We start from the raw sequence: 17,300 nt of genomic DNA, 5'->3' as shown, positions 1-17,300 counted from the left end.
TTGCCTCTGACTCACTTACTATTTCTGGAAGCTTCCCAGCCTACATTTCTAAGAGAACTATAGTTGCCACAATAGCTGTGGTCTGGAAAAGCTTCTTCAGCAGGACTGCCAGTCCTCACAGGAAGCATTCCTGGTTTCGCAAGATCAAGTTCCGTTACACAAAGCAATGAAGCTCTTTAAGACACTTAGATAATTGAAGAGGTAATTTGTTCTGCTTGTTCTGCCACGTGTGAAGGTGTATGCCTGTAACCTCTACTCCCTGGCAAGGCTGATGAAGGCGATGGAGAGACCTCAGGGGAAAAGGATGGGAATTTACTGTGAGCATTTGTATCAAACTCAGCACTATGTGGGGGTGGACCTGGGTACGCTATTTTCAAACCCAGCCCAAACTCTACTGTAGCTCTTTATAAGGCTAACTGGAAATAAGGAAATTGGCAACTCTGAGGTCTGAAACCACAAGAAGTGCCTGCTGGGAGACCAGACTCATAGGCACACAAACTAGGAAACCACACTGGAATCAGAGAAGGGGATTCTGGGTCCCTCCAGGGAACACGTGGCTTTGAAGGAGGAATTAGAAACCACAAACATGGGCCATAACCTCCCAAGCCAGAAGCTGTTTGCCTTCCCGTGCCACCTGGCTTTTCCATTCACACTTTTAGCCTTTTTCTTACCTTTTTAATCTTCAGGGCTGGCCTTCAAACCAATGAGTTTCGATGGACTCAAGGAAGAAAGAGGATGAGTAGAAAACACTGCTAAGGTTCCACAGCAACCCAAACCCACACATTAGCCATTCCTCCTTCTGCCCACGTCTTCTCTAACCAGCCAGGGCAAAATTACAGCTGCATCTCACCTCGGATTTCTCCAGCCTGTTCTGAGCTTCAATCTGAGCCACGATTTCATTCATGTTTGTTTCCAATACCATCCCACCCATCACCACCTCCTGAAGAATGTAGTGCACCTGAAAGGGAAACAAAAATAAGAAGGGTTAGAGGCCTTTGTGGGAGTGACGGTGTGGACCCGAAGGAAACCTCGTGGGCTTTCCTGCAGCAGCAGGGTGGTCATACTTGACACTGGCACCTGATTCACAACAAATGCCTCAGAGACCACAGGGGATTTCCCCCATATCTCGGCATATCAAGACACAAATCTCTTCCAAAAGCAGTGCAGAAGGGCCTGGCTACGCTCAAGGTGGTGGCTGAGAGCAGAGGCTTCATTTGAAGTCAGACTGTGTTTAAATTTCAGCTCCGCTCTTTGTTATTAGCTGGGTGACCTTGGGCAAATCATCCTTTCAGTGCTTCAGCTTCCTTCCAGGATTGTGGTGAAGGCTGAAGGAGATGACCTGTGTGAAGCACCTACCCTGTGCCTGGCACACATTGGGTTCTAAATAAATAATGATGCCTTTCATTACTAGTGTTATCATCATAAACACCGACTGGCATTAAGTCAGTCCAGCTATGACAGAACAATTCCTGTCCACGCACATTTCCATGTGAAATGTTATCCCCCAGGCTTCATAAGATCCTCCAGTCTGTGCTCCGCTGGAGGCAAAATAGGCCCATTTCTTGGCACCCGTCCTCATCCCATATCTTCCAGCTTTAGATAAGAAACCATGTTCAGGGTGAATATTTTTCTGGTCATGAGGCTCACACATGGGCCTTCCATCTAGCTAGTACTTCTCCCAACAAAGCTGAGTCTCAGACTGCTGTGACAGCCAAGTATTGTGCTGACTAAACCACTCAATCCCACAGTGGCAGGAAAGCTGCCATGGGAGGCCCCAGGTGGGTCAAGGTGCCCACTGGGGTATGTAAGGGGTGGTACTTCATATTTCAAATCAAGTCCTATCGACATGGCCTTCAAAGTACTTTCAATTAAGTTGCAAAGAGAGCAAGTACCACTTTGTATTATTAACCAAGTGTCAGATTAGTGGGATAGTCTTACAGGAGGTCAGAGAAAGAAGAGAGCAGTGGCTAGAGAGACCAGAGCCAGTTTTACCGAGACAGTGAGAGAACTGAAGCTGGGTCTGCCATCAGAGAAGCAGGGAGGAGGATTTCAGGTGAAAGGCACTGGAGGAAGCAATTCAGCTGGTGTATGGTCTGAGGAGCACCCGGGTCTGGCCAAAAGGTCAGGTTTATGCAAAAGAGAGGCCAAGGACGATGATGAGAAGGTAGTTTGGGTCTAAGGCAAGGTCTCTCAACTTGGGCACTATTGCCATCTGGGGCTGAAGGGTTTTCTGTTGTGGGGAGCTGTCCCATGCATCGCAGCATGTTTAGCAGTATCCCTAGCTCTGCTCACTAGATTCCAGTAGCACTCCTTCAGCTGTGACAACAAAAATGTCTCCACACATGATCAAATGTCTCCAGGGGAAAAAACTGTCTTCAGTTGAGACCCCACGGGCGTAGAGTCCAGACTAAACTATGGAGGATTTGAGGGCCAATATACTCCACAGGCTATGGACAGTCAAGAAAAAAGACATGTCAGCAAGTTTGTGCATATGTATTTTTGACACATGAAGTTTTCTGACACATCAGTTCTCCATATTTTGCCCATAATAAGTGAGGGGAATACACTAACAGATGTAACTAGGGTATTTCTTCTGACCTCGAGGAGGGAGTGTAATAAAGCATACATTCAAATACAAATAAAATATGTTTGCCTACATTAATTAAGCCTTATTAACCACTTTTATGTCTACATATACACTCACATGAGGTGTTTTAAAATTTTACACAATATGAACTATTTCATTATCTATACGTAATGGCGATTTAATAGTGAAATTCTCATATACAGGTAATTTACAAAATGTTAAACAAGACTGGTCTTAAAATTATGCCCTGGGGGACTACACTGTTTATACTTCCCCATCAAGAAATAGCCTTCCAAAAATAGTATGGTGTTTCCCTAAAAAATTTAAAATAGAATTACCATGTTACTTCTGGGTTTATACCCAAAAGAAGTGAAAAGGAGGATTCAAAGAGATATTTGTATACCTATCTTCATAGCAGCATTATTCACAATAGCCAAAAGTAGGAAGCAACCCAAGTGTCCATCAATGGATGAAGAGATAAACAAAAGGTGGCATATACATGCAATGGAATATTATTCAGCATTACAACGGAAGAAAATTCTGAAACATGCTACAACATGGATGAACCTTGAGGATATTATGCTAAGTGAAATAAGCCAGACATAAAAGGACAAATATAGTATAACTCCATTTATATAAGGTACCTAATAGTCAAAATCATAGAGGTAGAAAGTAGAATGGTGGTTGCCAGGGACTGAGGGGAGGAGGGAACGGGGAGTGTTGTTTAATGGGTATAGAGTTTCAATTTTGCAAGACAAAGAGCTCTGGAGATGGGCTGCACAAAAATGTGAACACATTTAACACTACTGAACAGTACATTTAAAAATGAAGACAGTAAACTTTGTTATGTAAATGTTACCACAATTAAAAAAAATAGGTCTCTATACCAGTACTCCTAGTATTTATTCCTTTTGTTTAATGAACCCCTTCTTCATGGGGGAAGTAGTACTTGTTGAGCATCTACTATGTGCTGAGCACTTTATATGTAACTTATTTTAATTTTATAACATCCATCTGAGGTAAACCGATACATGGAAAAGTCAATAAACTATCCCAATGTCACATATTTAGTAGCAGAACTGATCACTGAATCTAGGTCTGTCTGACTCCAGAGCTCATGTTCTACCCTTTCCACGATACTCCCTCAAAATCCCAAACTGAGTCCTCCACCCTCTTCATCTGAACAGGGTATGTCAAAGGTCTAGTAGAAAGTCTTCCATGCTTTATCCCCAAGACCTAGAGCAATGCCCAGTGTGGAGTAGGCATGTTGAATGAATAAAAGGCTTTTCATAAGTCTGAATAGCATCTTCCTTGGGCTTCAGGTGCTTAAAAGATGGATGACAGTGTGGTGGTGGAGGCTTTATGGAGAAGGTGTAGTAAAAGGCCTAACAGAGGATATCATGGGGACCAGCAGTTGGTTAATAGATAACGTCAGTTAAGACTTCTGATTTGAACACTGCATCATGAAGTCATAATTTTTAAATGCTATTCAAAATGTGTTTCAAGTGCAAAAAAGGAGAAATAAATAAAAATGCAAACTCCATTTTCAACAAAATTAGAAGATAACCACAGGGCTTCCCTGGTGGCGCAGTGGTTAAGAATCTGCTTGCCAATGCAGGGGACACGGGTTCGAGCTCTGGTCCGGGAAGATCCCACATGCCGCAGAGCAACTAAGCCCATACGCCACAACTACTGAGCCTGCACTCTAGAGCCCGTAAGCCACAACTACTGAGCCTGCATGCCACAACTACTGAAGCCCATGCGCCTAGAGCCCATGCTCTGCAATAAGAGAAGCCACAACAACGAGAAGTCCGCACACTGCAACGAAGAGTAGCCCCCGCTCACCGCAACTAGAGAAAGCTCGCGCACAGCAACGAAGACCTAACACAGCCAAAAATTAAAAAAAAACAAATAAATACATTAAAAAAAAAAAAGACGATAACCACAATCCCAGGCGCCAAAACAGGTGTAAAAGCTGTCAAAAGCAGGGAGTTCAAGCAAGGGCTCTTTTCCTTTTGAGAAGAAGAAGAAAGGATGCTACCGAGACAGGACACGGGAGCTGGAGAGCTCAGGAAGACCTGCAAAAATATACTTTTTGTAGGTAAAGAACACACCCTCTGGGACCAAACAGATTCCTTGTTTTTGGAAGACAGGAACTTCCTTGGACCTGGAGTTGGGGCTAAATGAGAAACCACCCAAACAAGCTCTATTTGCCTCACAGAGCCGGTCTCTGTGGCAGCAGAGAAGATAGCCTTTGCATGGTGGAAAAATTGCAGACGCCCATCTCTCTTGGCTAGGTAGAAATAAAGGGTAAAGGAACTCACCCGGAACCTGAAATCATGAGAACAACTGCAGCCAGCCTGGAACACAGACTTGGGACCTCCCCTAAACAAGCATCCTGCAAATAGCTGGTCCCTGAAAAACTCACCTATTTAAAGAGGAGTTATAAAAATGAAATCTGCGCAGGATCTATATAAAGATGCAACAAGAAAAAAATTAGGAAAGAAACAGGAAACCCAAAGGGCAGACTAAGACTACACACCAGAAAAATGCTGTGATAGAGAGGATTAAATGTAATAAAATACTTTACAAAACTGAAAAAAGAAAACTATGAAGCAAGAGCTCAAAGCAGAAGTGCAAGAGTTTATGGGAGAGGCAGGGAGACAAGAAGAAGAGAAGACATAAGTGGAAGGGAAAAAACATACAGAAATGAAGATGAAACTGGAAGGAACAAAAGGGAGGAGAGACTGCTGAAAATATAGGGAGGAACAAAAAGGGGAGAAATTTTTAAAAAGCAACTAAAATGAAATGAAAAAAAGAATTAAAAGGAATAGGGAGAAAATGAGTTACAGAAGACAGTAAAGGAGATATAACATATGCATAAAAGAAAACTGTAACATAGAAACAGAACAAATATGTAAAGACTCAGTTCAGAAAGATGATGTAAAAATATAATTCAAGATGTTCTTGAAAGGGCACACTGTATCCCAGGGAAAAACTGACCCAGAACAGTCAGTGTTCAAGATGGACTTTGAAGGTAAGATTTCTCAACTTCTGCAACCAGGCAAAAAGATCAAATCACTTAAAAGAGGGAAAAATCTTGAAAATTTCAACGGTAAAATTCAATGCTAGCAGAAAAAGGAGCAATACTTATAAAAATTCCCAAGGAGACAAAGGGTAACCCAAGAATTTTACACCTAGGTGACTGTCAATCAAGAGTAACAGAATAGGAAATATTGTTCCCATGAGTTTTTTTTTGAGGAATCTACAGAAGAAAACACTTCTGCTAACCAAGAGGTGACTGGAAAAACTGTGGCAGAAAGACTGGCGGTGAGCACTGAATCCCCTTAATGGTAGGACTGAGACAAATGGGATTAGAGTGACAACAGAATGCCCATGCTATATGCTTTGACAATGTAGAAAGCTACAGCTAGCAAAAAATTAGGAAGACGGGGGAAAAAAGAGGGAGGCAGAATAATGACACTGATTTCCTTACCCTCAATGGATAGCATTTAAAACTGACAACTCATGTAATAAAGATATTTTGACTTTTATTGTGACTTTTCCCCCAATGTCCAAGCCCACAATCATCTGCTATAAACACTACTTTGAGAGCCATCAAATTTCTGATGTAGAGCCCAAAAGATCTTTTCTGCTAGCTAGAGATCTATGCCTTTTTTCTTGTATAAAATTCACTCATAATGTATCATCCACAATTTCCAGTTTCTCTAAAGGAGAGGGAGAACTCAGACTCCTGTGAAACAGGAAGCACAGAATTTTTCTAGATTTTAGGAGTCCTCCACCTCTAGTCTCCTATAGTTATCCTGTCCAAACCTAATTCAACTTCATTTCCTTTTTTAAGTAACTTGCCTTTCCAAAGCAAGTTAAGTTTTCATAGAACAAGTCTCTTTCCTCACTCATGGTTTATCTGTATATTATTAATTAAATTACTTATTTACAATACCAGTATAACTGGCATCAACAGGTCTGAAACAATCACAACTAACCTTTGGTAAGCACAGGGATTCGTGCAGTGTAAATGAGCAAAGGATGAGCAACTAGGGATTAGCTCACCAGCTGCCCATGTTAACCTGACAAGTCAGTGAAGACTTCCTTCCACTGACTATGAAGTGGACCATGAAAGATGGGTGACATTTCTTTGAGTGGAGATAGAGGGGCCTTGAGAAAGCTGGAGGTTGCCAAGCATGAGTGTGGGGAGAAGGCAGCCAAGAATCAATACCAAACTCATGTACTTAAAAAACTAGAAAAAAGAGATCACAAAGAATGGTTCTGTTAAATGACAGGAGCTGACTGACGGACTGATCTTAAGGATGCTAGCAGAAATGTAGGTAAGTACCTCAGAGAACACTGAGGGTTAAAGGATCAAACCAACAAACCAACAAACCAACTAAGATGGGGGAAAAAGAAATCTGAAACCTGAGTCAGGTAGGTGGCAATAAAAACCACAACAATAAAAGATAGCGAAGAGGTAAAGGTCCTCAAGAGCCCTAAACCCAGCTTAACGCAGTGTGCACTGAACAAATATCAATTATCAAGTAATAGTAATTCATAGCTCTCTAGCAAAATTCATTCAGAAGTGTTTAAACAAAAGTGCTACTGATTTCTTAGTTCCTGGCAAATCCCCTGGTAATTTGACCCAAGAGTAATCACAACAGGGAAGAGTTTAATCTGAATAAAAAGATTAAGATAACCCTAATAAACAAATAGGTTATCTTGATGTGAGGGGAAGGCAACAGAGGAAATACTTTGGGTGATGAATCTGAAATGTTAACACGTAAAATGCTGGTTGGAAACTGTGTTTTACAAGATCAAGATACATAAATTTATGGCCACACTTTAATGAGTGAAAGTTGGTGTTTATAATTCTGTCTCTTAAAACCCCTCAAAGGGACTTCCCTGGTGGTCCAGTGGGTAAAACTCTGCGCTCCCAATGCAGGGGGCCTGGATTCGATCCCTGGTCGGGGAACTAGATCCCACATGCATGTCACAACTAAGAAGTCCAAATGCCGCAACAAAGATCCCACATGCCACAACTAAGACCTGGCGCAGCCAAAATAAAAAAAGTAAATTAATTAAAGAGAAACACAACAACCCTCAAAACAGTCAAAAAGTAGGAATGATTACCAGTCAAGATGTCTATTCCTCTGAAGGCAATCTAACCTGCTATCAAGACTCTATTCTCTCCTCCCCACACATCTGGACATCCGTCTCCTTCATTTTTCTTTTCCAGGAAGCTGTCACACCATCCTCCCTCTACTGAGGGTACTTGCTTCTATAACTGGATCCACTGGGCATCCAATGTGGCCCCTCTATTCTTTTCTGTCAGTATAAGCTAACTGTTTGAGACCTTCCCCATCTCATTCCCTTGAGGCAATATGAAATGTCCTGATCAGGATGGAGACCTATGAGTTTGTACCCTGGGCTCCCTCAGGAAGTGTTCCTGTGACCCAGTTTACTAACAGATGAAATAAGAAGAATAAATCTGGTGCATGTTGAGCATTCAACAGTGCTTAGGTACAGCTTTGGGACTCCTGGAAGGTGTGACTCTCCTGTTCTGAAGAGCTTGAATTAGAGGTTCTGTGCCAACAAAGGCTTGGTAAGCAGTTCCACTGTGAAAATGCACAGAAAGGGGAAAACAACACTGGGAAGCATCGAGGGAGAGTTAAATGACTGTTTAACCTGCTGGGACTTCCTGATGGAAAGAAAGCACTTCTCTAATTGAACAAGGGCTTGTAATGCTGCTGGCTCTACTGAGAATTGCTAATACTAACCCTCACTACCTTCTACCATTCTTCATGCTGATCCTGTTAAGCAGTTCTGTAAAAATCAGAGACTGCAAACCCATTCTTCCAAGATTTGAGGTGATGAATACTTAAGACTTGGGCCGAGTAAATTCAAGAAAGACTAAGGACCTCTCTAGGCTGAGATAATCACCCTCTTCTCAGTGATACTGCTGTGCCCAGTATGCATCTCTCCTGAGGCACTCAATTCAGTGCACTGTCATATTTTTCACTTGTCTGTTCTTCTCCTCCACCATGATTTTCCTTGAAGGCAGAATCTATGTCATATTCTTCTCTGGGTCTCCAGTGCCAAGCACTGTGCTTCGTAACAGCGGTACTTCATAAATCTGGCTGAATGGATGAAAGAGGCTCATCTGGTTCACAAGCCCTGATTTTGAGGAGACACAGGCCTTTTGAGTTGGCCTGGCTTCCCATTCTGGCACTGAGAAGCACACTCTACTGCCTGGGACACAAGAGTTAACCTCCACAGATAAAAGTGGGTTAAAATGAGCTTGCTCGTTTCATGTCAGGATTGATACAGTCTAAAAGGGAAAATAAAAGTGTCACTTCAAGGACAGAGGTGCTCCTTAGGGACACAGCTCTGGAACTACAGGGGGTGGAGACGAGTCAGTTTCAACAAACCTATCCAAGAATAGAGGATTCCAGGATCTTCAAAAGTTCATCCTTGGTTATGTTTCTCACTGAAGACAAAAAAGCTCTGAATCCAATCCCAGGTCAACAGAAGCCATCACTGTCTATGGCTGTTAGCATAACTGATGCCATCTTGGGCACATACAGTTCCTCCTGTCCTTCTGCTGATCCTACCCGGGACTGTAATGTGAGGTAATCACTTCTCTGTTGTCAGGGGATTGGTATGTAATAGATATTGTTTAATAATCATTCTGACAAGGTGGCCTCTATGCTCTGTTAGTTCCCAAGCAATGATGAAGACCTTTGCTGACATATACCTGGTTACCCATGAGACTAGTAACCCATTCATAAATCGTGACTTAGGAATGCATGTCCCATTTCCAAGCACATACCCCCCTACACTAGGTTAACTATGAAACTGTCCCAAGGGCCCCTCAGCAGTGTGGAGTGTAGCTGCAAATGCTTCCAGATCACTGCCCGATCCCACCCTGTGAGTGAATTACCCTATAATAAACTGATCCATTGATTATATAGAGCTTCCTGTCTTGTCTTTCAGTCTCAAGATACCTTCTCAGTGCAGTGGGCACTTTTCATTCCCTCTGTCCTCCAGCAATCACTAAAAGCAAACTGACCTGGAGCTTGAAGATAACAAACATCACTCTTTTTCCTCCAGTAAAAATACAGTCTCCAGACATTGCTGGCCATGTTCCAGAAGTTTATTTTTAAGTATTAAACTTACAATGTATTTTTCTATAGTTATAATAAATAAGGTTCTCGTGCAAGCAGGACACAAAAGCTGACTCAAATCCATAATGTTACCTAGAATGTGATACCATAAAGCACCCCTGCATCTACAACTAAGTACCATGAATAATACTGTTTCTATAGTAAAATGCAGTTCTATATTGGGATGGCAGGAACCCATCTAGCAGAACTCCACGGGCAGAAAGGGTAGTGACATGTCAACACTCACCACACTCCAAGCTCAATCATATCCACAGAAATCTCTAAACTAGATCAATCCCTCTCCAGGTATTCTGCATTGGAGGATGAAAGCCTGCTGTATCACACAAGACGAGGGCTCACATCTCCACTAAGTATCCATACTCTCATATCTTTTTTTATTTTTATTTTTTGTTTTTATTTGGCTGTGTTGGGTCTTCGTTGCTGCGCACGGGCTTTTTTTTTTTCTAGTTGTGGCGAGAGGGGGCTACTTTTGGTTGCAGTGCGCGGGCTTCTCATTGTGGTGGCTTCTCTTGTTGCGGAGCACAGGCTCTAGGCACGTGGGCTTCAGCAGTTGTGGCACACGGGCTCAGTAGTTGCGGCTCGTGGGCTCTAGAGTGCAGGCTCAGAATTTGTGGCACGTGGGCTTCACTGCTCCATGGCATGTGGGATCTTCCCGGACCAGGGCTCGAACCCGTGTCCCCTGCATTGGCAGGTGGATTCTTAACCACTGTGCCACCAGGGAAGTCCCTCATATCTTTCTTAAAACAACTATTACCACAGAGAAGACAATAAAACGCTCATCAAATACAAAAGAGCATGGTCACAGTCTTGTACTGGAACAGGAGGATGCCAATATTGCAACATCCAAGTTTTAAAAAAGAACTGTTAATCACTAATAAAATATCTAGTCTACTATATAAAATCTAAGTGCTAATAACTTTTTCTACCCCAAGTCAAAAAGCTTGGTTGGTTTCATCAGTTCCTAGGAAAGGCCTCCAAAGAGTAAGGAGGGAAGAGATTCTTGGTAGGATGGGGTATGCATCATCTCTTTGTCTATGCTAGGGGGTGTGGTGGCTATTAATAGGCCAAAGGCTCCAAGTGGACTCAGTACTGATAGGAGAAGAGAAAATCATCTGAGAGTCATTTTGCCCAGAGTAAGTCTCTAGTTCCCATATTATCCATTTTAGAAAGAAATGAAAAGGGGAAGAGGACATAAAAATGCCTTCCAGAAACCTGGTATGCTCTGCTAAAGTAAAGAGAGCAGGCAAAGAAAGCAACCTGCTTTGTAAAGTTCTGTTTTTCTCTTTTCCTTGCTATTAGTGTCTCCTGAACCACTTTCATGACCTTCCTTGGTTTTTAGACTAGACATTTTCCACAGTTTTCTCCAGATGTCTTGTCATGAAATTCCATAAGACCCAATCCCAAGCCCTTGATTTTCTGTCCTTCTCTTTCACTCACATGATCACAAAATGAAAAAATGAGAAAAACGAGCAAATAGTGGAATCTCATCTTATATAAGGTTTAAGTTCTAAAGTCACCAAGATGGAAACTATGCATAGCCAAAATCCCTTAAATCACCAATGCAGTCCAACCTGGCTAGTCTTTCCTCTTGATTACTTTTTTTTGTCCTCAGTTAAGTACTAGATAAAGTGGCTGGCTTGTTTAGGGACCACACAGATTGAAAATCTGTATTGTATCTTTAAGCATTAAAATCACTCTAAACACAGTAAGATGCTCATGGGAGGCACATGACAGGCACATGAGAGGAGAGGCAAAGAAGAGCGGATTCAAATCTTCCATCTCACACTCATTCCAGGCACAGACTAAGGGAGTAGAATTGTGGACAGAATCATTCTGTATTTAGAATTTACTTCTCTTTCTTCTTGCCAAATGGTTACAGATGAATCTGTATATACTAAGTATGTATATGTGAGCCCACTGTACCCACACACACAAGATAATGTATTAGGTTCAAGTATTCACTCATTTTCACTAAAAGAATGTGATCTGTAACAATGTCTATTTTTATGTTTATTTTATTTTTAATTTTTTAAATATTTTCTTAGCCGCACCACAAGGCATGTGGGATTTTAGCTCCCCGACCAGGGATAGAACCTGTGACCCCTGCACTGGAAGTGCTGAGTCATAACCACTGGACCACCAGGAAAAGTCCCATCAATATCTGTTTTTAAATATGCTTAACATCACAGAATGTTAAAAGCCAGAAGGAAGAAATGAAGATAAGATTTGGACCCTGGTCTCAAAGGGCTTAGTCAAGGAGGGAAGATAAAACATGTATAGAATTAACTATAATAAAAGGAAGACTGTGACCCAAGTACAAAATGCTGTGGAAGTTTAGATGAGGCTGGGCCTTAAACTAACCAGTAAATGGAAGAGAAGCTATCCAGGCAGGGGGAATGGCAAATCACCCAGTAACTCGTTAACTATTCTTTACGGAATTCCCTGGTGGTGCAGTGGTTAAGAATCTGCCTGACAACACAGGGGACATGGGTTTGATCCCTGGTCCAGGCAGATCCCACGTGCCGTGGAGCAACTAAGGTCATGCGCCACAACTACTAAGCCTGAGCTCTAGAGCCCACACGCCTCAACTACTGAGCCCGCACGCCACAACTACTGAAGCCTGTGTGCCCTAGAGCTCGCACGCTGCAACTACTGAGCCCACACGCTGCAACTACTTAAGCCCACGTGCCTAGGGCCCATGCTCTGCAACAAGAGAAGCCACCGCAATGAGAAGCCCACGCACTGCAATGAAGAGTAGCCCCCACTTGCTGCAACTAGAGAAAGCCCGTGCGCAGCAACGAAGACCCAACGCAGCCAAAAAATAAATAAAATTTAAAAAGAAAAAAGAAAAAAATCATGGTAAAGTCTCCAAACAAAACAAAACAAAAAACTATTCTTTATGCTCTCCTAATAATTCGTCTTCTTTAAAAAGGATTACTCACTTGCTGGTTTTATGTTTTGTGCTCTTTTTTAAAATAAATTTATTTATTTATTTTTGGCTGCATTGGGTCTTTGTTGCTGCATGCGGGCTTTCTCTAGTTGCGGCGAGTGGGGGCTACTCTTCGTTGTAGTGTGCGGGCTTCCCATTGTGGTGGCTTCTCTTGTTGTGGAGCACGGGCTCTAGGCGCGCAGGATTCAGTAGTTGTGGCACACAGGCTCAGTAGTTGTGGCTCACGGGCTCTGGAGCACAGGCTCAGTAGTTGTGGCACACGGGCTTAGCTGCTCCACGGCATGTGGGATCTTCCCAGACCAGGGCTCGAACCCGTGTCCTCTGCATTGGCAGGTGGATTCTTAACCACTGCGCCACCAGGGAAGTCCTGTTTTGTGCTCTTGAGTATATATTGTTGACTGTAGCAGAGTATACTCATTGCATTTTACTCCTTCCTTAAAAAAAAAAAAAAATTCCTATAATGAGTCAGAGTTCTCTGTGAAGTAATTTTTAAAAAATGTTCTAGGGGCTTTCCCTGGTGGCGCAGTGGTTGAGAACCTGCCTGCCAATGCAGGGGACACGGGTTCGGGCCCTGGTCTGGGAGGATCCCACATGCCGCGTAGCGGCTGGGCCCGTGAGCCACAATTGCTGAGCCTGCGCGTCTGGAGCCTGTGCTCCACAAGAGAGGCCGCGACAGTGAGAGGCCCGCGCACCGCGATGAAGAGTGGTCCCCGCTTGCCGCAACTGGAGGAAGCCCTTGCACAGACACGAGGACCCAACACAGCCATAAATAAAGAAAGAAAGAAAGAAAGAAAATTAAAAAAAAAAAAAAAAATAGCTCAGCTGTTCATAAACCATAGTATTTGTGGTCTGTCTGTATTTCAGAAAAAAAAAAAAATGTTCTAGCAGGACTTTCTTTTTTGTCTACTGTTTCATCCTCCCTCATTTCCTGCCTGTTTGCAATATTGGTCCCAAATGCTAAGCACAACACTATGTATAGAAAATGGTCCAGGCTTTGTTCTCTTGAATTTTATCCTCTCTCTGGCTGGTTATCTGCTAACAAAACATGAGCTTAATACATTCTTACCACGTTGAGGATGCTAAAGCAGGAGAGGACACTAAGGGGAGCATAGCTGTGTGGAGTGCAGGCTCTGAAATCAGAGTCCAGGGTCTGAATTCTGTCTCTGCCACTTACTAGTTGTGTGACTTTGGAGAAACTGAGGCGTCCTAGCTCTAAAGCTCAGTTTCTCTATCTGTAAAATGGGGAGAACTAGAGTTCTTACCTGACATACCTATTTAAAGATAAAATAAAATGATGCAGGAAATAAATGAGGCACTGTATTTAAAACACTTGTGCCTCACACTTAAGTACTTGATGAATACTAGTAGTGGTTATAATTGTCCTACCTCCTTCCCAATGCAGGAATTTATTCTTTGGCTCTTGAGACACAACAGAGCCTTCACTGAGGTGAAAAGAGCTCACAACTGTTCCTAAACTCCTCCATCTACTGTGGAACAGTAATAGCTGTTAGAAAGTTCTTAACTGTACTGAGCTACAATGTGCATGGAACCATTTCCATCTCCTGACCATACCTGTGCCCTCTGGAGCAGCAAAGAATAAGTCCCTGCCCTCTACCCTGGGATTCTACCATTCTCTTTAATCTGAACAAATGGCAGGCAGTCAGGTAAGTGAAGCGCAATTTATTTGACTATCAAGAAAAAGTTCCAAATGCCATGCTTAGATCCACAAACCTGTTTCTAAGGAGATGATCTCCATCCCTACAGTTCCTGTTCCTTCTAAAGCACTGCTCCTGGAAAAGGCCCTGGACCTTGCCCATCCTCTCTAGCCCTTTACATGCTGGGGCAAAAATTTACAAAGCTATAACATCCTTAAAGACAAGTTACATAAATAGTCGGTGTTGCTGGAACACAAAGTTCAAAGGAGGAAATGGCAGGAGGTAAGGCTAGAGAGGCAGGCTGGGAAAGATCTTGGAGGTCTATGTTAAAGGGCCTTAGCTCCATCCTTTTGTCAGTGGTCCCCACCTCTTTTTCTACATTCACAAAAATTCACTTGTATTACACACTTCTCTCAATCACCCAGTGTCATTTAGCATAAGGGTTTTGCTAAATAAGTGGTTCATAAGAGTTTTGAGGAAGGCAGGGGAAGGAATGAGGCATGTCCTCCTTCTCCTTAAGAATCACTGCTATGATCTACAGATTCAATGCAATCCCTATCAAACTACCAATGGCATTTTTCACAGAACTAGAACAAAAAATTTCACAATTTGTATGGAAACACAAAAGACCCCGAATAGCCAAAGCAATCTTGAGAACGAAAAATGGAGCTGGGGGAATCAGGCTCCCTGACTTCAGACTATATTACAAAGCTACAGTAATCAAGACAGTTTGGTACTGGCACAAAAACAGAAATATAGATCAATGGAACAGGATAGAAAGCCCAGAGATAAACCCACGCACATATGGTCACCTTATCTTTGATAAAGGAGGCAAGCATATACAGTGGAGAAAAGACAGCCTCTTCAATAAGTGGTGCTGGGAAAATTGGACAGATACATGTAAAAGTATGAAATTAGAACACTCCCTGACACCATGCACAAAAATAAACTCAAAATGGATTAAAGACCTAAGTGTAAGACCAGACACTATCAAACTCTTAGAGGAAAACATAGGCAGAACACTCTATGACATACATCACAGCAAGATTCTTTTTGACCCAGCTCCCAGAGAAATGGAAATAAGAACACAAATAAACAAATGGGACCTAATGAAACTTAAAAGCTTTTGCACAGCAAAGGAAACCATAAACAAGACCAAAAGACAACCATCAGAATGGGAGAAAATATTTGCAAATGAAGCAACTGACAAAGGATTAATCTCCAAGATTTACAAGCAGCTCATGCAGCTCAATAACAAAAAAACGAACAACCCAATCCAAAAATGGGCAGAAGACCTAAATAGACATTTCTCCAAAGAAGATATACAGATGGCCTACAGACACATGAAAGAATGCTCAACATCATTAATCATTAGAGAAATGCAAATCAAAACTACAATGAGATATCATCTCACACTGGTCAGAATGGCCATCATCAAAAAATCTAGAAACAATAAATGCTGGAGAGGGTGTGGAGGAAAGGGAACTCTCTTGCACTGTTGGTGGGAATGTAAATTGATACAGCCACTATGGAGAACAGTATGGAGGTTCCTTAAAAAACTACAAATAGAACTACCATACGATCCAGCAATCCCACTACTGGGCATATACCCTGAGAAAACCATAGTTCAAAAAGAGTCATGTACCAAAATGTTCATTGCAGCTCTATTTACAATAGCCAGGACATGGAAGCAACCTAAATGTCCATCAACAGATGAATGGATAAAGAAGATGTGGCACATATATACAATGGAATATTACTCAGCCGTAAAAAGAAATGAAATGGAGGTATTTGTAATGAGGTGGATGGAGTTAGAGTCTGTCATACAGAGTGAAGTAAGTCAGAAAGAGAAAAACAAATACAGTATGCTAACACATATATACGGAATCTAAGGAAAAAAAAAAAAAAGGCCATGAAGAACCTAGTGGCAAGACGGGAATAAAGACACAGACCTACTAGAGAATGGACTTGAGGATATGGGGAGGGGGTGGGGTGAGATGTGACAGGGTGAGAGAGTGTCATGGACATATATACACTACCAAATGTAAAATAGATAGCTAGTGGGAAGCAGCCGCATAGCACAGGGAGATCAGCTCGGTGCTTTGTGACCACCTAGAGGGGTGGGATGGGGAGGGTGGGAGGGAGGGAGATGCAAGAGGGAAGAGATATGGGAACATATTGTATATGTATAACTGATTAACTTTGTTATAAAGCAGAAGCTAACACACCATTGTAAGGCAATTATACTTTAATAAAGATGTTTAAAAAAAAAAAAAAGAATCACTGCTATGGGGGGATACAGAGCCACTGAAAAATTCAAACAAGGGAGTTAGTCAAAAATACACTTTTAATATGTCATTAGGCAGGTGTGTAAAGGATGAAGTTAAGGGGGTAATATTGAAGGCAGAGAGAACTGTAGGAAAAAAGTAAAAATAAAGACAAAAATCATCATTTATTGAGCTAAGCAGTTACCCACTAACTCCAATCCTCAAAATAACCGTGAATGGTAGATGCCAAGACTCTTTGATTATAAATCACACCATTATTTTATGTATCACTAAAAAGGAAAATGTTGAAATGCTAATTAAACTGTGAAATGCCATTGATTGTAAGACAAATCTGGATTTGATATGTAAAGTTATAAATACTACCAAAAAAGGGAGTCTAAGAATCGATTAAATATGGTTATCATCCCTGTTTTACAACTGAAGAAACTGAGGCACAAGGAGGTCTTTAGGAGGTTTGCCTAAGTCACAAAGTTAGAATCTAGTAGAGCCAGAACCCATGAAGCCACTTCAGGCAGAATCCCACTCAAGGAACACAGGGCTCCTCCTGAGTCCACCCAGATGTTATCTCCCAAGGGAGCAAAGGCAAACCTAAGTGATAGACTGATGTATGCCCTGAAACTA

The 17,300-nt window shown here is 42.1% G+C and overlaps 1 protein-coding gene across 1 annotated transcript in view; it reads right to left on the bottom strand.

Moving 5' to 3' along the window:
- The window catches only part of AP3S2 (adaptor related protein complex 3 subunit sigma 2), a 55,596-nt gene that overhangs the window by 1,728 nt on the left and 36,568 nt on the right, over window positions 1-17,300 (bottom strand). Inside the window, exon 5 of the mRNA XM_036842304.1 lies at window positions 851-958. Coding sequence (XP_036698199.1) covers window positions 851-958 — 108 coding nt within the window. The remainder of the gene's footprint in view (window positions 1-850; window positions 959-17,300) is intronic.

The sequence above is a fragment of the Balaenoptera musculus genome, chromosome 2 (assembly GCF_009873245.2).
Source record: "Balaenoptera musculus isolate JJ_BM4_2016_0621 chromosome 2, mBalMus1.pri.v3, whole genome shotgun sequence".
Taxonomy (NCBI): Eukaryota; Metazoa; Chordata; class Mammalia; order Artiodactyla; family Balaenopteridae; genus Balaenoptera; species Balaenoptera musculus.
This window is presented reverse-complemented; position numbering and strand designations above follow the sequence as displayed.